Consider the following 26,134-nt stretch of genomic DNA (forward strand, 5'->3'; position numbering starts at 1 on the left):
ACAGGGGGCAGCGTTGACTCCATCATCCAGCATGGAGAAGGCATGCCATCGGTGTTCAATAAATGCATGTAGAAGGGTGAGAATGAAGAGATGATCCCTCCAAGTCAACCACACCTTCTCCTATTTCTGGCCTTTTGGGGACAGGGTTAGCACCAGCGTGCAGCCTGAGGTCAGATGTCAACATAGGGTTGGGACACATTCCACCCATTCACCCATACAGACCAAGGGAAGGTGGAGGGGAAGCTTCTGGGGAGTGAGGGCATCCCCAGGGGTCGGGTCAGATGCCCAGAACCCCCAGCAACCGGCAGCCTGCCCAGGACCCTGTTTCTCATTTGGGGCCTTCTTGCTTCCCCCAACCCACACCCCCACATGAAACGTGCCTGCCTATACTTAATTCATTATGCTCGGCTGGGTGGGAGGCCTGGCGAGCAGGGTTTTTTTTTTCCCCTGAGCTCAGACATTCCTCACTTTATTATTCTCCACATTTCAAAGCAGCTGTCGCCTCCCCCAACCGCCCCCAGCCCGAAGCTCAGAGTCCAGAAGGGGCCTCTCTAGGGCTCAGAACACCAGAGTCTCCAACACCTCCAGCCCGGCACAGGAGGAGAATTAAGGCCAGAGATGGATAGGGTAGCACCCCAGGGAGACCTGCAGGGCTCTTCCCCAACAGTCTGCACCTGAACTTATCCTCCCCTAAGTGCCGCAGTCACCCTCCCATAACACTGTCTTCTTGCCTCTCTGCACCCACTCTGTTCCACCCTCCACACAGGTGACCACAGTGGTCCCTTCACAACACAAACACAACCCCTGCCTCCCCCACTGGAGCAGGTGCTAGAAGAATTATCAAAGTCCCTGCCCTGCTCAGGCCCCTGGCAAACTGAGCCCTCACTGAGTCAGTGGCCTTACAGAGGGCAAGGCCCATCCCTAGAAAATAGCAGAGCCAGGGTCAGCCTAGTGAACCACAAAGGGGCCAGCCAGGGGAGAAACAGTTCTGGAGACTCAATTTCAGAGAAACGGGGAGGCCCTAGACAGATTTCTCCCCTACATCTGAGAGCTGCCCATGCAGAGCTTCCTTAGCAAGGGCTAAGATCCCTGTTGCATTTAAGCAAGCAGCAGCTTGGTCAGACTTGCCCTGGAAAAGAGGTTGGAGGAGGGACTTTGGCCCCAGGAGAAAATGGGGCAGGGGTCCAAGTGGGGCAGGCAACCCGGGGACCTGGAAACTGAGTCTGGATGTCCCTGTCAGCACTCAGGCTGTCTTGCCCACACTCACCCTATCACTGGGCATGCCCACTCAGGCCTGGGGCTTGATGGTAGCATTCTCGAGTGCCCAGGAGGGTAGAGGTGACTCTGTAATGTGGCCCCGGAGGATTCTTGGAGTCCACTGCAAGCCTGGGAGCCGAGAGCCCTCCCATACATCCAGCTCTACTCTGTGAAACACCCCAAGGACTCCATCACTATGAGAAAGGCCCCCTCTTGAAGACGGACTGCACAGAGCCTGAGTCAGCCCTCAGAGCAGGCCCCTTTCCAGCAATAGAGCTGTCCCAGCCTAGAGCTTGGGATCCGGCCATGTCACCCTCTTGAGAGCTCCCAGCCCAGGGCCCCCCACTGAGCCTGGGCCATACAGAGGGAAACCTTGCTTCCCCTCTCATCCCTCAGCCTCAAGATCCATCCACCTTTCCCGGGGCTAGAAGCCATTGAACATTTGCCTTCCTGCCACAGCAGCCACCATCCCACACCTTGTGCTTCAGCTATGGATGAGAGGTCACTGCCATGAGCTTCCCCACCTCCAGCTGCAGGCCCCAGAGGTGGAAACAGGTATGGACATCCAGAGGTTTGGGGACACTCAGAATCTCAGGATCCCAGATACTCCAACAAAGAGCTGAGGCATCTTCTCCCTTGTGCCCCACCACCCCCTAGCCCTGACCTCACAGCACCTGGTTGTCCCACAGGCTCATCAGCACCTCCCTGCCAAGTTCCCATTCCCCACTCCATCCCAGTGGCAAGGCTGGGCCTCTGTTACTTATCATAGGTCGGCACAGTTAGCACCTGAAAATTACATGATGGATGGAGGGAGGGAGGGAGGGAGGGATGAAAGGAGGGAGAATGGATGGATGAATGGATGAATAAGCTGATTCAAATGAGCCTTGGGCCTGGCAAAGATCTGAAAATTACATGATGGAGGGAGGGAGGGAGGGAGGGAGGGAGGGAGGGAGGGAGGGAGGGAGGGAGGGAGGGAGGGAGGGAGGGAGAATGGATGGATGAATGGATGAATAAGCTGATTCAAATGAGCCTTGGGCCTGGCAAAGATCTGCTCCATTCAAGGGTCTCTATCCAGGGGTTTTGGGAAATGCTGACTACAACAAACTGTGAAATTTCCTCAAAACTTAAAAACTGACTTGTAAGGTAAGCTCTTATTTTGCCAAGTAGAGATATGGAAAACAACAGCTACCGTCGTTATTGTTTCTGTAAACAGAAGGATATTCTCAAGGCAAAAGAAAGTAGGCAGGATGCAATCTTGGAAGAAAGACAGGCATTGAAGATGCATAGATTGGGCTTCTGGAAAATATACAAGATAGGACATTTTTTCAAAACTTTCTTGGGTATTGTGATAAGTTGGGCCTTAGGGCTTGGAAATGCCCAAGTGCTTCCAATCTCCACCAGGGTAAGAGCCCCTTCTGCAGCCTTTCTGGCTCGGATTGGTTCCCCTCTGCTTGCATATTCCTCAGAACAGAGGGCTCACCACCTCTCCCAGTTAGCTCAGGAGCTGACGATGCCATTCTAGAGCACCTTTAAATGCTTCCAAGCCTACCATGGGAGAGAGGTAAGGAGACCAGGAGCAGGGTATGATGGCAGAGGTGTTGAGGGGAGGGAAGACCAAGGCTTCCAGCCCCAGGGCATAGGTGTGGTAAGGAAAAGGGCATACTCATGTTTAGCTGGACCAAAGTAGAAAAATCAAGAAGCTGCCAAGACCTGAACTTGCCCAAGGGGCACCTGGAAGTGCAGAGTCTGGAGTCTGAGTCTTCCAGCTGCCACATTCCACCCCAACTAGCCCTCCAGAAAGGTTCTGATGGCCCCATGGCCACGGCCTTGGTAGATATGTGAGGTACCCAAGCCCATAGACCAGAGGTGGGGGTGGAGAATGGAAAAAAATGGTGGAACCTCAGGAGTCCTCAGGCAGGTTGGAGAGGAGGGTGCAGGCAGGAACCCTGCCCAGACCTGACCTTCGAGGGCCTTTTCTGTCCAAGAGGCCCCAGGCCCTGGCTGCTGAGACTGGAGGGGCCCGCTGGGTGATCCGGCCTGGGGGAGTATCGTGTGCACACACTCACACACACATGCCACATTCCAGTTGTGCTCTGTCAGCGTTTGGGCAAACCAGGATTGTGTGGCTTTGGGAGGGCAGGGAACAAATAACCCCTAAAAGTGGGTGAGGGAGGGACTGGGGCTGGTTGGAAGGAACTTGGGAGAACCCCAGGGAACCACTTCTGTGCTGGGTCACCAGGTTCAAGATCTGGGTTTTCCTGCTGTGCTCTGAGGTGACTGGATCAGCATTTCCCCTGTTCCCAGGCAGGCCCGCCCTCTCCCTGACCCCACAACTCTCACTACTACCCATGGCCTCAGGACCAACCACGGAGGACACCCCAAACACCCCCTTATGCAACACAAGGAGCTCCTGTCACACTGCTGCCGACTTTTTTTGGCCCCTCCTCCCCTGTTCCATACATTCCGTCACCCCCGACCTCTCTTAAGGCCTCCATCAGCTTTCCATAAGACTCTCTGCCACTGAGTGCTTTGAGCACTACAGTCCACTTTCCCACAGCTGCACTGATTTCCTTCCTTCTTGTGGCCTGGCAAAATTTTCATCCAATGCCTGACTTCTTCAAGATCCCACCTGACTTCTTTCTATCTCGGCCTGAATTTCTGGCCTTCCTGGCACCGCTACTCCATGCCATCTCATTCATGTCCCAGTGGTAACCCCAGGATCCCTGGGGATGATGTCTGGAAGAGAAGATGCAGGGTGCGGCAGGCTAACAAGAGCCATGAGCATCCATGCAGGAACATCCGAGCAGCGGAGGGACGGTTTGTTCTGGGACCATCACGGGCCCAGCTCCGATAATCCTCTGTCCCTTGTGCTCAAGTTCTAGATCCCCAAACTCTGCCCTAAAGCTGTGAGTGTCAAGGGCCCATCAGAACCTTGTTCCTGCAATGTCACTGGACCTTCTGTGTTAGGTTTTGCAGTTTCAAGGGGACTGCCTGGCCCTGCCTGGGGTGCTGAAGCTGAACTCTGCCCCTGGACTACCTCACTGACCCTCTGATCCAGCATGGACTGAGAATGTAGTGGTGGCTCCTCCTGCCACCTTGAGGAGACCTCAGAGATCAGGCCCCAGGCCAGAGGAGGAAAGTGAGGCATAGAGAGACCCCAGAACAGACCCCAGCCTTATGGGGCACATGACAGGGCACTTGAGGCATGAGGGGTATCAAGGTGGCCCAAGGGCAAACCCCCTGCCCCCACCCACCCCTCTCTACCAGCCACAAGGCCATAGGCTGGACCACCCTGCTTGAGGGGGAAGCTGGGACCAGTGTTTATGCCACTGTAGGGAGGCCACAGCCTGCCTAGGAGTGCCACCTGCCCAGCGCCGATGCTGATTCAACAGAGCCCCCCCAGCACATATGCACTCAGACACAGGCACACACACTCATGCACACACAGTGGCAAACACACATGTACATATGCACAGACAAATGGGCACCTACACACTCACAGACACAGACACACATATACAACACACATACAAACACAAGCCCACATTCACTTACAGACACAGATCCACAGGCATACATGCACAACTGTGGACCTATGCACACATACACACGCACATTTCACCCAGCCAGGATGGGAGGATGCTGAGTAAGGAGAAGGCTCACCTCTGCAGCTGAGTCCCACCTTTAGGTGCCTCCACCCCATCCATTCTGATGTCTGCACCCACAGCCAGTGACCCAAACCCAGGAACATGTGGTCAGGAGAGCCACATATGAGAGGTAAATGGCCCCAGGGTAGCAACATGGCCATGGCTGGGCCAGAGGCACATTCTAAGTGGAGCTGAGCTGCAACAAGTGGAACCAAGCTGCCCCTGCCAGGGCTCATCAGACAACAGCTCCATCCATCCCTGCCCTCACCAAGGGGCCCCTAACCCGTCCCCTCCCAGCTACACAAGAAGAATAGGGGCTGGGAATTGCAAGATGCTCCCTTCTACCACCAAGCCAAACCAAGTGGGACAGTAGCTCCCAGGGACTAGGGAAGCCTGCAAGAAGGAGGGTATGTTTGGGGAAGGCCTGGGAGTACTGCAGGCCACCCTGGAAACCAGAAGGGCAGGCATTCTTGAGAGAGTGGGACGTGTATGCCTGAGGACTAAGACACATGTGAACTTGGATGCAGGGCACTCCTTGCTGGAGACGACTGAGAGCAGGTGCAATCTGTGCTCAGGACACCAGCCCAAGGTAGGCATACCCAGAAAGAAAATGCTGAAACTACTCAGTCCCATGCAGACTTCTGAAGGGGAGCTCAGCACTTCTGGGCTTGGTTTTCAGGAGCAAGGTGCACCGGACAGGCGGGAACTGGGGACTGCCCGGGAGAGTGTCAGCCACTTCAGGTGGTGCCCTACCCCGGAGGAGGCTGGAGGTGGAACCTGATTGGGATCTGCTCCCCTCTGTGTGGGTCCTCAGTCACTCATGGGCCAGGAAGGCTGGCCAGAGCCCGCCAAGATCACACACACACATGAAGATGCCCTCATTGGCCAAGTGCACTGCAACGGGGCACAGGGCGTCTTTATCTGCCACACCAGCCTCTCAGCTGTGCACCTCTCAGCACAGTGGCGGTAAACTGTGAAAGAGCAGATTACGACTCCTTCCCCTGAATTAGATCTGAGGCTGGAGTGGACTGAACCAGAAGGCCTTGAAATCTGTCCTTGATGTTGCTGAGGATGTTTTCAAAACAGCCCTGGAATCTGACCACTTACGACCATCACCCCCACCAGTACCCTGGGCCAAGTGTGCATCTCCTCTCTCCTGGACCCTCCTCACTGGCCTCCCTGCTGCCCCTGTGGCCCCCACAGTCTCTTCTCCACACAGCGGCCAGGGTGGCACTGAGAAAACATCTCCCCAGGGCTCATGCTGCAGCCCTCCCTGACCTCTCTGACTCAGGACCTGTCCCTCTCCTTGGCACTTTCTGCTCCCATCACCAGGCCTCTGTGCCCTCTGCCAGGACGTCTTCCCTCAGATGCCCACACAGCCTCCTGAAGCAGATGCTGAGGTGCCTCATAGGAATGTTCCAGCCAACCTAGGGGCCCTGCCCAGCCAGTGACAGATGGGAGTCTGTAGATAGTCTGCCTTCCTCACCCCTCAGTGAGAAATACCACCATCTCCCGGAGGTTCCCAGCAGGGCTGAGACCCCTTTGCTCATAAGTGTCATCTGCTCTGCGTGCACCCCTTTGGGGGGATTTTCTTTCTTCCCAGGCCCCCCACCCCACCCCTCTCCCATGCTCCCTGGAATCACCTTCCAGGGAGACTACTTGCAGGTAGCCCTTGATCTGGTCCTTGTCTCAGGGATTACTTCTGGGGGAGCCCAGCCTAAGACACTTCATCTCTCCCTTTTCCCTTTAGCAATAACTCCCCATCTCCCCTCCCCCAGCCCCTACCATTTACTTTCTGTCTGTATGAATTTGACTACTCTAGGACCCTTAGATAAGTGGACTCTACAGTATTTTGTGTGTGTGTGACTGGCTTATTTCACTTAGTGTAACATCCTCAAGGTTCACCCGCATTGTTGCGTGTGTCGGCATGGCCTTGCTTTGTCAGGCTGAGTAATACTCCCTTGTGGATAGACCACATTTGCTTACCCACTCACCCCTCCACGGACACTTGGGTTGCTTCCACCTTTTAGCTACTGCGAATAGTGCTGCTGTGAACGTGGGTGTGCAAATACCTGTTCAAACCCTGCTTTCAAGTATTTTAGGTACATGCCCAGAAGTACAATTGCTGGTCATCTGGTCATTCTATTTTGTGGGAAACTGCTATAGTGTTTTCCACAGTGGCTGCACCATTTTACTTTCAAATTTCAACAGTGCACAAGGGTTCTAATTTCTCCACATCTTCAACAACACTTGTTATTTTCTGCTGTTTTTTTATAAAAACCATTCTAATGGGTGTGAGGTGGTATCTCATTATGGTTTTAATGTGCATTTCTGTAATGATTAGTGATGTTCAGCATCTTTGCATGTGCTTATTGGTTATCTGTATATCCTTTGGCGTTTTGTTTTGTTTTGTTTTGTTTTCTTGAGATGGAGTCTCGCTCTGTTGCCCAGGCTGGAGCGCAGTGGCGCAATCTCAGCTCACTGCAACCTCCGCCTCCCGGGTTCAAATGATTCTTTGGCCTCAGCCTTCCAAGTAGCTGGGATTACAGGCACCGGCCATCATGCTGGGCTAATTCTTGTATTTTTGTAGAGATGGGGTTTCACCATGTTGGCCAGGCTGGTCTTGAACTCCTGGCCTCATGTGATCCACCCGCCTCAGCCTCCCAAAGTGCTGGGATTACAGGCGTGAGCCACCACGCCCAGCCTGCATATCCTCTTTAGAGAAATGTATACATACAAGTCCTTTGCCTATTTTTTAGTTGGGTTGTTTGGGGGGTGGTTTTTGAGTTATAGAAGTTCTTTATATATTCTAAATATTATCTTCTCTCCTTTAAATCTTTGCTCAACTATTTCCTGCCCAGATAATCCTTGACCTCATTATTTAACATGTCACCCACCTCCCGGCTTACACACACACATGCACACACACACCACAGCCCTCCCTGCCTTCAGTCCTTCTCTGCCTTTAGCACCATTCGATACTCCACTGTCAGGATTTGTCTGGTTTGTGTGAGTTCTACAAGGGCAGAGGTTTCCACTGCCTTCTCCACTGCAGTGTTCCCAGCACCTAGAACAGAGCCTGACACACAGTCGGTGCTCAGTAAATGCTGAGAGAATGAAAGGAGGATGCAACAGACTCCTGCGACACACTCACCCCTAACATGCACTCTCTCCCACACACTGCCAGCAGCCCCCATCCACACACACTCACTCTCACACACACTCAGGACTCCCCACACCACACAGCCCCTTGGACAGTCTGATCCACGCAGGCCTTCCAAGTTGCTCTCACCCCCACCACATCCCCCCTGCCACGCAGACACGCGCATCCACACGAGGTCATGAAAAGGCGCCCCCTGGAGCTGCCCTGACTCCTGGGTCCTGGCCTGCAAGGTGTTTCCCATCCAGTGTGGCCCACTCCCCACTCAAAGCCTTTGATCTCCCCCACATTTCTATATCTGGGGCCCCCAGCCTCTCTGCAGGGCTTTGCTCTCTCTTCACATCAAGCCTGCGTGAATCATCTCCTCGAGGAAGCCTCCCCTCTCTATCCTCATCAGGCTCCAGGACTCAGGGGAGGGGCCCTGGCCCCAGAGCAGGGGATAGAATGGGGCAGGGGTCTGCAGGTGTGTGCACCTCCCTCCACCACGCAGGGATTGCATGCTGTCTTCTGCTGAGGAGCCCGGGGCTATCCCCACAAAGCCTCTACCTCTGACCTAGAGCCACACTGCTGGCAGAGTGGCTCAGTTTCACCATCGGAGTCAGGGCAAGGGGTCAGCTCTGACAGCCTGGGGACAAAGTTAGCTCCTGCCCTGCCACCCATTCCCAATGTCACTCAGGCAAGGCCATTCCCTGTGCTGGGCCTCAGCTTTCCCACCCGTGACAGGGTGGCTCTGGGCCAATGCCCCATGGTCACCCAGTTGGTGGACATGCAGTGAGACAGCTCAGACAGTGCTCTCAGGCTCCCAGCAGCCCGCATACCTGTGTTAGCAGCCCCAGCATGGCTGCCTCCTGCAGAAGGCCAGGTGAGGGGCAAGCGCAACAGAGAAGCACTCGGCCTCCTCCAGCTCAGCGTCCATGGGCCACAGAATTCACATAGGCAAGCCAAGGGCCACAGAGAGGAAAGAAGGAGAGAGGGAAAGAAGGAGGAAAGGGAAGAGGGGAAGGAGAAATGTGGGACAAAGAGGGAAAGGAAGGAAGGAAGGAGGGGAGGGAGGGAGGAAAGGAGGAAGGAAGGAAAAAAAGGGGGAAGGAAGAAGGAAAAGAGGAAAGGAAGAAAGGAAAGGAGGGAAGAAGGGGAGGAAAATGGGAGGGAAGGCAGGAAAGAAGAAAGGACGAAAGGGAGGGAGGTGGGTAGGAAGGGAGGGAGGGAGAAAAGGAAGAAAAAAGAGGAGGGGAGGGAAGGAAGGAGAGAAGGAAAAAAGAGAGGGAGGAAGGGAAATAAGTCAGAAAGGAAGGCCGGCAAGAAGCCATTTATTCATGAGGCCCATGGGGTGGGGACAGAGCTGCTGTCACAGGTAAGCACAGCCTGAGAGGGGCCAGAGATGGCAACCACGCGGAGAGGTCCAAGGGTTTTTGCAGGAGTCTTGGTAAGGCTCCCGTCCTTCCCACGACTCCAGGCCGCTGGTGTCAGCATCACACATGGGAGATGAGACGTCCCTGCACAGCCTTCCCTGGGCTTCCTGAAAGCAAAGGCAGTGCAGATTACAGAGGGGAAGGGAGACGGAGGCAGCAGGATGTCAAGTGAGCACTGCAGCTGGTGGAGTGTGGGCAGGTGGCAGCAGCGGGTTCAGGAGGGAGTGGGTGCCTACCTGGGCACGAGGTTTAGCTGGACATGATGTGCTTCACAAATGCTGGAAAGAAGAGGAGAGTGAGTGGCAGGAGTGCAACATGGGGAAGCCATGGCTGGGAGCCTGGGTCCCAGCACTCCCCTCCCAGAAGACCCCTGCCCCTGCTGAGCCCACCTTCATAGTTGATGCAGCCATTGGAGTCCTCTTGCCCAGCCATCAACTTCTCCACTTCGTCTTCTGTCAGCCTCTCACCTGGCAGGAGTGGGAGGCTGAGTCAGCACCGTGCGTGCAGAGGCATGATGGGGTGGGGGCACCCACTGAATCCCTCTAGATGGTGGCTCAACCTCTCCAGTATTCCCACAGCCAGCACTGTTCACAAGACCTTGGCCATCACCCCATTTCTGAGGCCAGGAGAATCAGTGACAAGTTAAGAAGGGGCCTGGGGTGCAGTACGTGCTGTCCTCTGTCCCACTAGGCTGGGAGGGGGTCCCTCCGCCAGGACGAAGCCAGGGCTCCCTAGAAGCAGTCCCTTGGGGCAGCCCCTTGAGGCTAGAGGAAGGGCCCATGGGGTGGAGTTGGGGATCTTGGGAGAGGGTGGTGGAGGGAGCCAAGAGACCACCCGCTGCTCCCCAAGTCTGGCATTCTCCTGCCTCCGTACTTCTGTATGCTGTGCTGGCCCCCCTTCAAAATGCCAGCCACAGCTTCCCCTTCTTACCCCCACTTTAGACACACACGCACACACAGAGAGAGAGAGGAGAGAGAGACCAGCACGGAGCTGAAACAGTAGACACTCAAATGTTTGCTGCAGGAAAAAATCACTTTGAAGAGGGACCCCCTGCTGCAGGCAGCCGATGGTAAGGGTATAAGTGGGAGGTACACAGGGCCCCACAGAGGTCAGGATCCCCCCAGGCAGCAGGCACTTGACCTGCTTGACCACTTAGGGCTGTGGCCCTGGAATTTGACCTTGGAGTAATGACCACCAGGACGGTGGCCTGGAGTCGTGGGAAGGAGGGGAGCATATCAAGACGGCTCCTTCCTGCCCTGCTCTGTCCCCAGAGCTGATGTCATCCCCCTTCTGTGAGCTGCACCAGCATGCTTGCTTTACTCTCCTCCTAAGTAACATTTCTGTTGTCTGCCATTGAGGCTCCCTAATTATGTAACTCTCTCCATTTCACCAATGGGTCACAGGCCTGGGGGGCAACAGAGTGGTTTCTCCCAGGATGTCCCTGGAAGGAGTTGGGGTAGGGGAGGAGGCTGCCCTCACCCAGCGTGGCCAGCACGTGGCGAAGCTCAGCACCCATGACAGTGCCATTGCCCTCCTTGTCGAAGACCCGCAGCCCCTCCACGAAGTCCTCATAGGTGCCCGTGTCCTTGTTCTTGGAAATGTGCTGGAGCATAGGCAGGAAAGTTTCAAAGTCCATCATCTTGGTATTGAGCTCTGCAGAGAAATGGTCCCAGGTTCCAGGGTCTAAGGCTGGGGTGGGCACACCCCTCCCCCATGCCTGATAATGAGGAGCTATCCCCACCTCTCACACAGTTCTACAACAGTCTACACCAGTTCTCACAGCAGTCTACACCAGTTTGCCATTTAAAAGCAAACTACCATCGCGAGGCACTTTACAGTCTACTGAGCAATGCACTGTTTCCATAGCCCTTTGCTATTCACAAAGGGAGTTTGCTGCCCTGAGCCACCACGGAGGGCTCTGTCCAGAACCCCTTGCCTACTTTTGGGAAACAGTCCTCCCCTCATGGCATTTTCTTATAGACCTCACCCTCCACCATCTGTGATTGGGTCAGGAGCAGCTAGGCCAATCAGAGACCTTCCCTGGGACTTTTGAACCCTTGGTGGGGGCTTGGGTCTCACTCCTTTTTTTTTTTTTAGCTTTAAAATTTTATTCATTTATGTATTTATTTATTTTTAGACACGAGGTCTTCTTGTTATGTCACACAGACTGGAGTACAGTGGTGTGATTATAGCTCACTGCAACCTCAAATTCCTGGGCTCACGGGATCCTCCTGGCTCAGCTTCCTGAGTAGCTGGGACCATAGGTGCATGTCACCATGCCAAGCTAAATTTTTAATTTTTGTAGATATAGAATCTCACTATGTTACCCAGGCTGGTCTCAAACTCCTGGCCTCAAGTGATCCTCCCAAAGCATTGGGATGACAGCATCCCACTGCCCACTGCTGTCACTGCCCGACCTTCTCACTCCTCCATAGGTGTCAGCGCCTACCACCAGGGGGCCTGGCAAATCAGCATGGATCCAGATGCTCCAGCAAACCATTACTGCATGTCACCTGGTCGGCATGGCCCTGTGACTGGCCTCGGTGCCCTCATCGGGACAATGGGAGATGTCAGGAAAGATTCTCGTGCTATCCCGCAGGATGGATGGCAGCCCACCCAGCCAGTCTCCCCGGGACTAACACTATGGGGGCTCTCGGGCAGGTGCACTACCTTCCTGTCTTGGCTTCCCCAGGACACGGAGCACTTCTGCCTGTGTGGGGTTCTGGCCCAGCGCCCGCAGGACATCCCCACACTGCCCGTAGGTGATCTTCATCTCACACTTGGGTGTGCGGTCGAACAGCATGAAGGCTTCCTTGAACTCTGCCAGGAGAGGGCAGTGAGCCACAGACACTCCCAGGGTCAGCCTACCCCACTCCCCACACCCCTGGCAGGACCCTCAGACCAGGGAACCCCAGGCCAATCCTGCAACCCCTGGGTTCAAGACCCCTGCTCACCTTCAATCTGCTCAGGTGTGAACTCGATCTGAAAAGAGACCCCAAAGACTCAGATGCCCGGTTTAAAAGGTGGGGCCACACCTCCTCCTGGGCACTCGGTGGCCAACCCAGAATGTCAACTGTCTCAGCCTGTCCCATTCCAGCATCCCAGCCTGCACCCCCAGGACCTCCTGCAGTCCACCTTGACGCCCTCCTGCCTCCTTGCCCCCCTCCTGCCTCCTTGCCCCCCTCCACCTCTCCAGCCAGAAGGCCTTGAGTCTGTGTGCACCAAGCCCCTGATGCTCGGTGGACCCTGGCAGGGGTAGCAGTGAGGAGGGAGGCCACATGCCCAAGGCCTCAGGCCAGCGTGGGCCTTACCTGATGCTCCCGGTTCTGGACAGATGTACCTTAAGCCACAAGCCCCAGTCAGGCTGGCTTTGCTTGGGGCCTGGTGGGCAGGACTGTCAGCAAAAGTGAGATGGGAGGGCCCAGGGTGGTAGAAGGAGTAAGGGCAATGGTACAGGCCGAGGGCTCGTGGCTGGAAGCATCGAGGGTGAGCACAAGTGTGCATGTTTGTGTGTGAGCATGTGTCTACATACGTCTGCCCTCACAGAGCCCCCTAAGCCCTAAAGACCAGGCAATCACTCACCAGCCCCACTATACCTATTTCTCACACACCCTGTCTGTAGGTCCCTGGGAAGCTCCCACACCCCAGGACAGCACAGGGCCAGGGCAGTGCTGCTGAGTGTTTGCTGAAGTCACATTGGGGCCACCTTGATTGACGTCAATCAAGAGGCCTCCCGGGATCCAGTGTCCCCCTCCTCACCGGATACCAGGTCTATTTTTATCACTGCAGTCACTCGCCCCAAGGTCAAGGTCACACAAGGGAAAGGAGGTTGGGGGAGGGGCATGACTGGCGTCTCTCTCATGGCTGCTGCCTCGGAGCCCCACCAATCTCCACAGTGCATGCCGGCACAGAGGGACACCCTGTTCAGGGCCACCCTACCATGACTGTCCCTCCTGGCTTCTGGCTTGACCCAGTGTTGGGAAGAACAGGTTGTCATTCCTGGCTCCCTGAGAGCTCTCTCCACCAGGAAGCCTACTGACATTAGGGTCTCTGGGCTCCTGGCAAAGGCTCCCTGCCCTTTACCTGCAACCTGGGGATGGGGGAAGAGGGCGCATGAGGGGTCTCATTGTCCCCACCTCTCAGAAGGAAGTCTGTGCCGACCTAAGGCCTGGCGAGAAAGGACAATGCCACTATGGGCCGTGGCTGTGGTCACAGCCTCACCATGAGGCCTGCAGAATGCAAGCCTGGGACCTGGGTGGCCAACTCCAGGTGCATATACTCTGAATGGTTCCCAGCAGCCCTGCAAGAGGGGACTTGCTGTTCTGTTTCACAGCTGAGGAAACCACGCCTCAGAGCAGCGAAGAACTTGGCAACTAAAATGGAGCAGAGTTGGGATTTGAACCCTTGCCTCAAAGGACATGGTAGGTATCTCTGGGAAGGGCTCATGAACAGGAGGCAAGACTTCACCGATGGAATGTAGGTCCTGCTGGGCATGCGGGGACGGCGAGGGTTCCACAGGGCTCCTGAGGAGGCAGCCAGGGCAGCAGTGGTCCCAGCCAAGAACAGGGAGCAGGCAGGACACAGGGTACGTGCTGCTATGCAGATAACCACAGGTGGGAGTCATGGCTCCCTCCAAGTTTAGACTCTGAGAAAGACTTCGCAGTTGGGGAAGGGCTCCTGGGGCCACTGGTCATAGCTCCATGACCAGCTTCCTGCACAGCTTTCAGAATGTCCCCAGCCAGCTGATGCTTCAAGTTCCCTACCTAAAAGCTGAGGCCCGGAAGTGCTCTACCAGCTCTGGGCTCGGTGATTTGAACGAGACCCAGCCTGGACAGGGGCCCTGCTTCTTCTTACTCCCTATCTCATCCACGCTGGGAGCGTGTATGGACTTGGGACCCCTCAGCTGAACAAGGAAAATCCCTGCCTGGCTCCAGCTGACTCCAGGATTCCCCAAGGATGAGAAGTCCAGGAAGAAGGGCAAGGGAGAGTCCATTTCCAAAACCACTAAAAAGACAGTCCAGACTCAAACCCCAGTCCAGACTCCACCTGAGTTCTCAGCAGCACCAGAGGAGTCCTGCAGAACGTCTGACCACCATCCCTCCTGCTGCAGCCCTTCTGATGCCTGAAGCAGTCAGGGCTTGTCTGACCTCTGCACAGAAGCTTCCAGCGTCAGCTCAGTGCTCACCTCCAGAGCCTGACCTGCCTCTTGCTAGGTCCACTCTGGGATCCACTCACTTGCCCTGCTCCTATTGCCACCACCCAGCTTCCATACCCACCTTGATCTTGGAAGCATCAAACTCGACCTCCTTAGGGCGCTCAGGCTCAGGAGGAGGTGCGGGAGCTGGAGCTGCCTTGGGGGCTGCCTTGGCATCATCCTTCTTGGGCTCTGGCTTTTTGGGGGCCATTGGGGGCTGTAAGTACAGAGAGGGATGTGGAGAGAAGAATGCAGAAAGCAGGGTAGGTGAGCCGCCTCACCCAGGCCTTTATCCTGCCCGGATACCTCATGACCCCAGCCCCACCCCTGCAGTGCACAATAGGGACAGGGCCATAAAAGGATATGGCTAGGCTTAGGGGCTATTTTGGGGCCTGGGGAGGGCATTGTTCAGGCTCAGGAATGGGTAGGGGAGGAGGGATCTCCATTCCTCCCAATCACCTGTTGGGAAGGGGGAGGGAGAGAGGGGTACAAAGGCCACTGCTTAACACACACATACACACATACACGCACACTCATCTGCACACCCACACATACCCACACAGGGCCCTGCTGCCTCTCTGCAGGTCCGTAAGTTGAAGAGGTGAAGAAGGGTGGACCAAGTACATGCTACGTGTTGTGTTGGGGCCAGAAGGACTGGGATGATCTAAGGGCACCTCTGAACTTAAGCTCTCCAAAGTCCCCTGTGTCTGTGTCTGTGTCTATGACCGTGTCCATGTGGGGGAAGGCGGAAGTCAGCATGTGTCTGTGTGCGTTGTCTGTGTCTGTGTCGGGGTGTCTATGTGTCTGTGGGTCTCTCTGTGTCTGTGTTTGTGTGGAGGGGGGTCTGTGTACACCTGTGTGTATTGTCTGGGTGCCTCCATGGTGGGGGGCTCTGTGCGTGCCTATGTGTGCTCCGTATCTGTGTCTATGTAAGGGATGGCCCGGGTGTCTGCATTTGTCTCTGTGGGTCTGGGTCTTTATGTGTGCGTGGTGTGTCTATGTGTCTATGTGAGTGTGTCTGCGGGTGTTGCTTCTGTGTGTTTATGTCTGGGTGTTTACATGTGTCTGTATGTGAGTGTCTGGTCATGGCAGGCAGCTGTAGCCCTGGCTATGGGTCCAAGGGTCTCCAGGAACCCCCACAAAGGGCAAGAGAAAGGATGCTGCTCCCTCTAGGGCAGTCGCCCCAGGCCAGTTCAGCAGCCTCCCTCTTCAGCACCTGCTGGCCCAGGGACCAGTTTCTCAGCTTTCACCCCTAGATTCCTACTTCCCCTCTCTACAGGCCCCAGGGATGCACATTTCCCTACACACCCCAGGCCTGGCTCCCCACTGCACCCTCTGCCCAGAGTGCCCTCGCCCCCTCTGCCTGACATATTCAAGGCTTGGCTCTACTGGCCCTCTTCCAGAAAGCTCTCTCCAATGCTATTCCACTGCCACATGTTGCCCTCTGCCGACCCTTTTGGCAGGGGCTCTGAGAGGGTCTGCCTCTCTGAGGAACCCCAAGCTGCCAAGCAGGGTCTGCCCCAGTGCAATGATGCTCATTCCCTGTTCCTACCACTCAGTGCCCACCCCCAGTGCCCATCCTGCAGTGCCCGGCCCTCAGGGTCCATCCCAAGCCCAGCCTTCAGCAGATGACAGTGACAGAGTGCAGCCTGACGGGACTGCCACTTGGGGAGGTGGGAAGGCTGAGGTGGCACAAGGCTCTTCCCGCATGGGGACGCCAACAGTGGGGACATCTTGTAAACACATTGGGCTCTGTTCCTTGCCCAGCATCTGTGCCTGGGGGGTGGGAAGGAGGTGCTCCTGGTTACTTTTAAGTGCCTGGAGCCTTTGATAGAAACTTCAAAGCCAGGGATTTCCCTGGTGTGGCAAGGGGCTAAGCCTGAGGCTGAGAGGTGCAGTGGGGCCCAGGGCCTCTACCTGGCACGCCCTGCTGTCTTCCTACTGGGCCCGGTCCCTCTCATCCTGTCACTCCGCCTCACAGGGAGGGACAGCAGTCCAGGGCTGGGGCCGGCCCGCTCCTGACTGGAACACGTTCTGCCTCTCATCTGGAGGGCAGAACACCCACATCTGGAAATCTGACAACATCCGGGACTGGCGGGGGGGCAAGTTTTTCACTTTTCTTCCAGATGTTTGGCAACAGTATTGAGAAAGAAAGGGGTGGGGGGATGGTCAGTAGAGACGAGCCAGAAATACCACAAGAGGAGAAGACAGCCAGAGGGCCACACAGAGGGGCCCCGGGGAGGCCCCACCACCCAGGCCTGCCGACCCTCAGGACAACGGGCTCTGGAAGTCACACGGGAGCCCCAGCCACCCACAGACACCGCCAACAAGACCAATTTCCTTGCGTTCATCATGAGGGAAGCAGAGGGCCAGAGCAGAGGACATATACAGGGCCTTCTCTCCCATCTCATTTCTTTCATCCTCACACAATTACCACCCCTTGGAAACCACCCAACATTGGCCCAAATGGGGGTAAGCCAGTGACAAGAGCATCCTGGGCCTCAGTGTCCAGGTCTGTGATCTGGGATGGGCAGGCTCATGCAGCCAGCCAGAGCCACATAGTGCCACCTTCCTCCACCTGTGTGTGGCAGTCAAGGCAGTGGCTTGGGCCCCTCCTGTCACACACAGGGCAAACGTGGTCCTGCAGCAGGGACAGGGTGCACAGAGCCATCCTCACTCCCTCATCAGGACCCAGATGAAGGCTAGGGCCAGGATGATGACTGCCTGAGCTCTGATTCTGGGCATGCCCCTGCTGGCTTGGGAGCAACAGTGCCCCAGGACTCACCCACAGGCCCACCCTCAAACCTATAACAACTGCCTAGCCCCCAATAGGCACTCTTCAGGACCAGCCAGAGCCCTCCCAGGCACACCAAGACCAGGAGCAAGGCATGGGGTGAACAGGAGGCAGGAAGGTGAGCAGGGAGTTGGGGGTGGAGGGAGGGAGGGTGGGCAGCAGTTGGCGGTAAGAACAGGCCACACCATGCCTGGCACTTCCCTCTCTCTCCCACATCCCAACCTGAGCTTTGTGCCCTTCAGGAGTCAGCCTAGCAGGCAGGATCTGGGCAGGGCCTCGGGGGCCTGGAGAGCCAGGGCTGGGGGTCTGGGTCCTACTGCTTCAGCTCCCAAAGCTCTGATGTCTGAGCTGCAGCCCAGTGTGCTGCAGGCTGGCACACGCCATGTCCCAGAGCCCTCTCAGGCAGCCACTTACCTCTCCCTTCCCCCAGCCAAGGGGAATGCAGGGAAGATATGGGCCCTGACTTCTGAGGAGCCTGTGGACTAAGGCAGGAAAGCCCGGCCACGCCGGCCTTCTTCTGGGCTCTTGTTACCTGGCGTCTTCCGTGCGTCCGCCTTCCTATGAATGTCAGCCGTCACAGGAGGGAGGAATGTTCTGCTCTTCCACAGCTACATTTTCCCAGGACCTGGTACACCACAGGCATTCAATAAATGCTGGATGAACAAATGTTCCAAATATCTCAGTTTACCCACCTCTCACAGAGGTACTGGAACCCCTTGCTAAACCCTGTCCTGGAGTGGGCCCGGAGAGATGGGGAGATTTGCCAACTGACTGACAGGAGCTCTGGCGGTGCAGAGGGCACTCTGGGACAGTAGTGCGGCCAGCAGCTACCTCCAAGCCCACTCACCACTTCCCCATGCCCACCCCAATTCAGGCGTGCTCTTCACAGACTAAAGAGGTGAGGGTGACCCCTGTGGTACAGGCAGTGACTGGACCACGATCAGCCAGCAGGGGGCGCAGAAGGGATGGGAACCGACCTTTGGTTCCTGAACTCAAACCCCAGAACCCAGAATCCCAACCCAGACCCCAGATCGGGAACCCGGAACCCCAAGCTCAGACCCCAGACTCAGGTCTCACAATTTGAGTGCCAAACTCAGAACCCAGAACCCAGATTCCAGGACTAGACCCCACTGTGGAGACCTAGACCCAGATCCTGGCACCCAAACCCTGACCAAAGACTCCAAGACCCAGGATGGTAAACCCGGACCTTCAACCCAGACTCCGGACCCCAGACCCCAGATACAGGAACCAGGATTCTAAACCCAGACCCCAGATCCAGGACTCAAGCCCCAGGACTCTAAACCCAGACTTCCAGGACTGCAAACCCAAACCCCAGACCCAGGACCCAGGACAAGGGCTGACGGATTTCCAGATCAGCATGGCCCTGTGTGGACAAGGCCAGTGGGAAGGGGCACCGGGGGGGGTCACACTCTTGGCAACAGCGGGGGTAGCTGCTTGGCAGACCTCCCTGGTAGCGTTCAGAAGGGCATGAAGAATGTCCATCATCCTGTCAGAGCCAATTTGGGGAGCTCAGACTATGGTTGCCACGTGGAGGGTGGGCAGAAGGAGGTAAGGGCCAGCTGTCCCCTGGGCCTAAGAGCCAGAGGCAGGGAAACAGGGTCGGGCTCCCCACGTGCCCTTGTCCCCTGGGCCGCAGTCTCCGCAGGCAGCCATGGCCCGCCCTGGCCTGCCGGTCCCGCCCCTCCTGGCCCACAGCCTCTGGGCTGGGACGCAGGCCCACACTTCCCGGAGGAGTCGAGAACACGGCCTGGGCCAGACCCAGAGCCTTAGAAGTAGGTCAAATGTTGCCGCGCAGCAGGTCCTGGGGACCCTGTCCTGGTGTGGGCAGGCCCGTAGGCTGCAGCTGACTTACCAGGGCCCACTTGTGTGTCCATATAGATGTGAACCCACCGCTACACACTGGACACCCATGAACACAGACCCCACGCGGGGCCCCTAGGTCCCTGTCCAGTTGCACAGATGGGGAGACCGTGGCCCCAAGGAGGCAAGGGCTGCCCAGCAACTCTTGACTAGAGATGGCACGAGGCAGGTACAAGGACCAGCAGAAGGAGATAAATTTCTACACCATCCCATGGCCCTGGAGCCTCAGATGAAAGTCTGACTCCTAGGAGGACTTCCCAGCAAAGCCGCTCTGCCACTAACAGGATGGGGCCCACCTCCCAGAGGCACAACCCCGGGCCTTGAGAGATGGAAAAGAGTACCCAAGGGGGAGGCAGTAGACTCCCTATGCTCCTGTGACCCGGGCTGGTCCCTGCTCCTCTTGGCCTCAGTTTCCCCACCTGTACCATGGCCATGGGTGGGGCACTGTGATTCCAGGTTCAGAGGACAGTCTCTGCCCCTGAGTCCCAGCCCATCCTCACTACCCCCACACCACACACAGACAACTCTGTCCTCGAGCAGGCCAAACACAACCCTCAGGCCCCTCCCTCTGCCCACTGTGCTGACGGGGACCAGATGCTCCAACCTTGTGGTTCTAGGGGTGGGGGTGGCAGGGCCCAGCGGGCTGGCAGGCAAACCCTGGTTTTGGCCCAAGGACCTATAATCAGCTCCTGCCCCTCTGATCCCGGCCCAGGACTGACGCTTAGGGCTGTGGTGTCCTGGCCGGCTGTGGCCACGGCCGCTATATTTGGGAGCCCAATTCAGCATGAGGGAGGGGTGGGCAGGCAGAAGCCTCTAGGGACCCAAGCCTCATGGGGGACAGGATGGGGACAGCATTGGCCAGGCTTGGTCCATTCTGGAAGAAGGGCATGGCCCTGACTTCTCAGGGGCCTGGACTGGGGGACCTCAGCCCCACTCTCAGCAGCTAGTCTCAGGAGGGAGATTGAAAATGTGTCTGGAGATACTGCACCCCTGTTTAGTCCAAAGAGTGAGCATCAGTTGGGTCTGTGCATTCTGGGTGCATGAGATGGAGTCTCGGGCTGCCAAGGGTTTGTGGGAGCTCTGGATGGGTGAGGTTCAGGGTACCAGGGTCTGGGATGGGAGGAGGGGGTGCCAATGTACTAATCAAAGGAACTGAGAAAACAAAGGCCTGGGGCTTGGGTCAGGAGGAATGGAGCAAGATGCAGCCCTGAGCCCCAGCTCCCCAGCTCTGCCTGCTGGTCCAGCTTCCGGACAGGGGCCCGGCCCCTCCCCCCCAGCATGGCCTGTGGCCTCCCTGAACTGCCCTGGACATTCCCTGCCACTGGGCCAAACCCTGTACTCTCCCACCAGCAGCTTCCCAAAGAGCAAATATTTATTGTCCTTGGAAGAAAAAAAAAGACTCCCCTTTTAGGATCGGGGTCTGGGAGCTGCTATTGAGGTTTGCAGGGGCTCAGCAGCGGCCTGAAATGACCAGAAACCTCACCTAGATGGGCTGAGGAAGAAAGGAGGGTGTTCCATGAGCCGGCCTTGGAGGAGACTGCAAAGGCTGCCCTGGGTGCTGGGCTGGGGCTCTGCCCAGCGCTGCACCCTGGGCCACATTCCTCCCTCCCCTTGCCTCCATTTCCCCAAGGTTTCCCCAGAATAGGTGTGAGGACATGCAGACACTGCCACACGAGGTGTGAACATGTGTGACTGGATGGGTGTGGATAGTCTATGTGTGTGTAACCATGGACAAGAGGATGAGGCCACACGTGTGATTGTGTGGGAGTGTGTCGTCTTGCGTGCTTCCACGTGTCACCATGGGCACGAGGCTGTGACTCTGCGTGGGCGTGAGCATGTCTGCGTGCTCCTGGCTCTGTGTGCGTGTCTGTCTGCGAGCCTGTTCATCTGTTGGCATGGGTGGGGAAGGGGCATGTGGACACAACCTCTGTTGAATGGCCAATTCAGTCAAAAATGCAAGTAAATTTAGCAGGAGAAAAAAAAAACCCCGTCAGTCAGACGAGGAGTCTGAATTGAGTGGTTGTTTGAGTGGATGGACCGACTGTCTCAGGCAAACAGTTCACACTGGCTGGGAGGAGGAACCGGCTCCCCTGGGCCATCACGGAGAAACTGGAGACAGGGACCCTTGGCTATGGCAGAGGTGAGACACAGAGACTGAGACAGAGATGGGAGGATGGAGAGAGACAGAGAAAGAGAGAGATGGGGCAGTCAGAAACAGGGGGGAGAGAGGGTTGGTAGGAGGGTCAGGGACAAATGTTGCCCCAGGAAAGGATGTACCTTCCTGGAGCCTGCAGACACGCACGCATGCACACCATCATGCCACCCCTCACCTCGGCTCCCAGCCAGCATAACCCAAATTCATTCCCACCTCTCACCCATCCTCAAGCAGCTCCAAGTGGACAAGAAGTGGGCACCAGACCAGGATGCAAGGAGAGAGGGTGGGCATGGGCACCTGGACAGAGGGACAGGATGACAGATGAAGAAGGCAGTGCCGAGGACAGGGACAACAGTGATGGAGGTGAAGACAGGAGGGTTACAAGAAGGCCACAGTGGTGGTGACAGTGAAGAGGGAGTGCTGGCTGGGAGGACCTCCCTGACCCCTTGCAGACCCCACCTAGCCATGGCGGCCCCCTATACCCAGGGCTCTCCCCACTCTGCCCCAGCCAGAACCAGCTGTGGCCTTGCCTCCAGTGGCCATACAAAAATCCTCTGTGGCCCAGGGTGTGGATGCTGCAATAAAAATGGCCCAAGCTCCCAGCCAGGAATAGTTAGGGTCAACTCTGGTACCTGCCTGTGTGAGTATTTATATATCCACCCTCCCAGTGTGGCTATGTCTGAAACACACACACACTACCCCCAGGCAGGCTAACCCACCCCTGATGTGTGTCTGTCTGGAGATACCTATGGGCCCCTAGACACTCCCTACTCCACCTACTCCACCTTTGCCTAGTCCCTTTCCACCAGTACTGGGACAGCAGGAATCACACTGAAATGTGTGTGTGCACACGTAGCTTCCTGGAGCCTGCAGACATGCACTCAGGAACCCTGGCCCAAGGGAGCTTGGGCCAAGAGCAGGCACGCTGTACCACACACCTTTACCATATATCCTCATGCTTCATAGAAACCTTTGCATGCATGTTCACGCGCCCGTGCACACATATCCACACTCCTTTGTACACATATGCTTTTGCACACATGTATATACACATTCACATGCCTTTGCATACACATCCATGCACTCTCCCACATACACCTAATGAACCACATCTTTTAGCTCACGGGTATAGAAAGAACACCCAGGTATAATTTCCAGGCAGAAATGAGCACTCGGAAGGAGGAGCAGGGCTGAAGGCAGCAGAAATCAAGGAACCCTACCAGGCCTGCCTGGCACGGTAGTGTCCGCATCTGTTTGTGTGTGAACGTGTGTGTCTGGACATTTGGGACCTTTCCACTGCCTCCTCTCACCCCACCCCACCCTGTTCACAGAAGGGGAAACAGAGGCCCAAGCAGAGTAGCTGAGCGGGGAGGTCAGCGTCCTGGTTTGGGGCTTTCGAGCTTCAGCATCTGTGTTGCTCTTGGCACATCCGGGCCAGATAAGGACGGGGTCAGAGCTTGGCTCTCGTGGGAAAGGACTCTCTGGAAGGCTCCCGACCCATTCCTTTCCCAGATCTTGGACCCCAGTGCAAGCAGAGGGAAGACAAAAGGGAAGGAGAGATGGTTGGGAGACAGGCAAGCTCCCATCAGGTCAGCCTTGAGGGCTGTGGGGAGACCACAGCAGGTTCAGAGACTCACGGGTACCCAGGAATGTGTAATAACCCCCTCAGACCAGCACAGGAACCCCCAAATGCAGAGCCTAGAGCTGACGGGTAAGGGTGAGGCCAGGAGCCCAGCTCTCTGCAGCATCTGGCCTTGGAGCCCTCTGCTCCAGGGAGCCTCATGCGGTTTTAGAGCCAGGGCTGAGGTAAATACCTCTGTGCCCCAAAGGTCTGGAGCTGGGTTGGATGAGAAACTGTTCTGGGAGGACAGTGGAATGTTAGGAGACACTGGAGCATCATCCTCCCATCCAAAGTTGATGAGGGTACAGGTCCTGGGATTGGGGTTGGGTTGGCTGGGGACAGAGAACTCAGTTCTGGTGCTGGCCCCTTCACTGACTCCTGGAACCTCTTCCCCTCTGGAGACCTCAGTGTTCACACCTGCACAGTGGGGCGAGAGTTCCCTAAAGGTGGGCTCAGCAGGTGCACGGTCCTCCCAGTGCAGCCAGGGTGGGGCATCCCTGGACCTGAGTGTCCTCCTTCCCCACTGCCTCAGCCTGTGCCCCTGGCCAGGTCTCAGTGAGGGGGAGAGGGCTGGAGCTTGAAGCCAAGACAACAGGGGAACAATTGGCTGGAATTCTGCATAAACAGAGGGGCTCATCCAAGGCTGCAGATGAGCTGGGAGGGGCTGGGGAGTTCCTGCGCCCCGAGGGAGCCCTGCCTAACAGTGAGCCCATCCATCCAAAGGGAGGCCCTGCCTTCGGGAGTCCTGGTCTGAGAGCATAAGCAGGACAGCCTCTGTGGGGGATTTAGCAGGGGATGCTGTAGGGCCCCGAGACCCCCCCCCCCTCAGCCCACCCCCAACCAGCATGCTCGTGGCCCCTGCCCCACCTAGAATCATTGGAGATACACCTCCCAGGGGCAGGAAAACAAGGAGAAACCATCATTGATTGCGGCTGCCAGAAGCCGTCACCACCTCTCAGGCCCCTCCTCGCCTGACCTTGGGGTCCAGAGAGAGGACATGCCAGTCTCCCCACTCCCATGGTCTCACAGCAGCAGCTGCAGGGACAGCCAGGCTGGTCTGGGATGGGGGTCGAGGGTGGGTCCTCTCTGCCAGTGCCAGGTTCAGCTGCTGTCTCAGGGTTAGGCTCCAGCTCAACCCCTGGGGCTGCTCCCTGGCTTTCTGAGAAGATGCCGTCAGGCAGATTCCATCTCATAACGTTTCCTAGAGGAAAACGTTCCGACAATGAGCGTTCCAACAATGAAGGGATCTGTCTCTGATCCTGGGGCCTGCTCATGAGGAAACTGAGCCTACCCATGGCAACTGAGAGACGAAGAGGTAAGGGAGCAGGGTGTTTGGAATCCACAGCTCTGGCCAATAGGTGTGCCCTCCCCCAGAGATGGAGGCTTCTCAGCAGAGCCACAGAGATAACCTAGCCCCTGTCCTCCAGAGCTCGCCGTCTATTGGGACAGAGGCAGCAGCATATCATGCCGTGCTAAATTTTCTAGTCAAACCAGGAGGTCTGAGGTCTCACTCTGCTGGGAGTTGAAGGGTGCAGATCCAGGAAGGCTTCAGAGAGGAGGGGGCCTTTGGAGGGTATACAAGAGCCACCCAGGCAGAGAAGGGAAGGACAAGTCAGATGGCAAGAAGTGCAGGGGCAGAGGCCAAGAGCTCATGGAGGGTTCAGGGAATGGGAACACAGGGCAGTGGGGCCAGGCAGGGAGTTGGCTCCCCCAAACTCTCGAGTCTCTGCATCTCCCAGCTGAGCCCAACACACAGTAAGGTGCAGGCAGGGGCCACGGAAGGCAGGGCTGAGCTTGCAGAACACATTGTTCCTCCTCCTCTTCTTCCTCCTCCTCTGTTTGCGAGGTCATCACTTCCTTGCCCCCCTCCACCCCCAAGGAGCCCTGTGTGGTTATGCTTGATTGGGAAAATTGATGTGGGGCCGCCGAGTTTAAGGGCGGGGGTGGTCACCCTTCCATCTTGAACCCAGCTCTGCTCGTTGGGCCAAGAGTGGCTTCCAGAGCCAGCTGTGCTGAGAGAGGGTGCTGCTGTGAGGACAGGATGTACTGGATGGCCCTGAGTTCAGTGCTCCAGTCCCTTGCCTCCACAGCCCCCACACCAGCTCAGGAAAGGAGTGCAGTGGGACTGGGGGAAGCCTAGACCACTGACCTCCCCAAAAAGATCATGACTAGTCCGGGAGGCAGAGAGGCCCCAGAGATAGAGCAGAGGTCAGGGCAGGCAGGAGCTGGGTGTGTGACTTTGGGCAGAGGCCTGACCTCACTGGGCCAGACCGGCTGCCAGTGTCCCCTCCAGCTTCAGGGAGGCATCTGAGTTATGCCTAGCCACCTCCCGTTAAGCCCAGAACCTCCTCCACACTGGCGACCCACCTGTGCCCAGTGAGAGCCCTTCAGCCTCTTCCAAAGAGGCTCACCTCAGAGGGCACGGGTGTCGGAAGGCCTGGAGACTTGCTCTGGATGAGTGGGGTGACCTCTGGCATGCCATTGCCCTTCTCTGGATGTCGCTTTCCCATACACGGTTTTATAAACTTCCCTGAGTGCTTCCCCTCTCCAGCCAGTTCAGCCAATGTCCACGGTGCCTCTGGGCCAGGCTCGGTGCAGCCTGCAGGATGGCCGGGCAGACACAACCCTGATTCCAGCCCTAGAGACATTCCCAGTGTCCGCCAGCTCATTGCCTTGCCCCAGCCAGTGTCCCCTGAGGCATTTAGAGTGAGAGGAAACTGAGGCCCAGAGATTTGGCAAGGCACGACGAAGGACCACCCACATAGAGGGTTCCTCCAGGCCTAACAGGGCAGGAGGGTCAGGACTAGGGGTTCTCCACTCGAGGGCTCCCGGCCACAGCCCCCGGCAAGGACCCAGTGTCTGAGCTAACCCCCTCCCCACCACCTCCTCCTTCCTGGCCCCCTCCTCCCTTCAAACCGCAGGGCCCAGCCGGCCTCTGGAACGCGTGCCCGGGACCTCGGTGATATTTTGAGTTTAAGAAAACTTTGCAGTCGGCAGGAGCTCTTAAAGGTTA

At 56.8% G+C, this 26,134-nt stretch overlaps 1 protein-coding gene across 8 annotated transcripts in view; it reads right to left on the bottom strand.

The window, feature by feature from the left end:
• Positions 1 to 9,358: 9,358 nt before the first annotated feature.
• MYL3 (myosin light chain 3) overlaps positions 9,359 to 26,134 on the bottom strand; it is a 40,958-nt gene continuing 24,182 nt past the window's right edge. For 3 of the 8 annotated variants that reach the window (XM_055109800.2, XM_034956297.3, XM_063602292.1), the window contains 8 exons: positions 17,997 to 18,089; positions 14,753 to 14,887; positions 12,431 to 12,458; positions 12,147 to 12,296; positions 10,956 to 11,129; positions 9,866 to 9,943; positions 9,713 to 9,754; positions 9,359 to 9,583 (listed from right to left, as the gene is read on the bottom strand). In XM_055109800.2, the coding sequence (XP_054965775.1) occupies positions 9,726 to 9,754; positions 9,866 to 9,943; positions 10,956 to 11,129; positions 12,147 to 12,296; positions 12,431 to 12,458; positions 14,753 to 14,881 (588 nt within the window). In that variant the 5' untranslated portion in view covers positions 14,882 to 14,887; positions 17,997 to 18,089 and the 3' untranslated portion in view covers positions 9,359 to 9,583; positions 9,713 to 9,725. Of the gene's footprint in view, positions 9,584 to 9,712; positions 9,755 to 9,865; positions 9,944 to 10,955; positions 11,130 to 12,146; positions 12,297 to 12,430; positions 12,459 to 14,752; positions 14,888 to 17,878; positions 18,090 to 18,928; positions 19,102 to 26,134 lie in introns of those variants that run through there. The other 5 variants (XM_055109795.2, XM_034956296.3, XM_055109798.2 and 2 more) reach the window with 3 other exon arrangements.

The sequence above is a fragment of the Pan paniscus genome, chromosome 2 (genome assembly GCF_029289425.2).
Source record: "Pan paniscus chromosome 2, NHGRI_mPanPan1-v2.0_pri, whole genome shotgun sequence".
Taxonomy (NCBI): domain Eukaryota; kingdom Metazoa; phylum Chordata; class Mammalia; order Primates; family Hominidae; genus Pan; species Pan paniscus.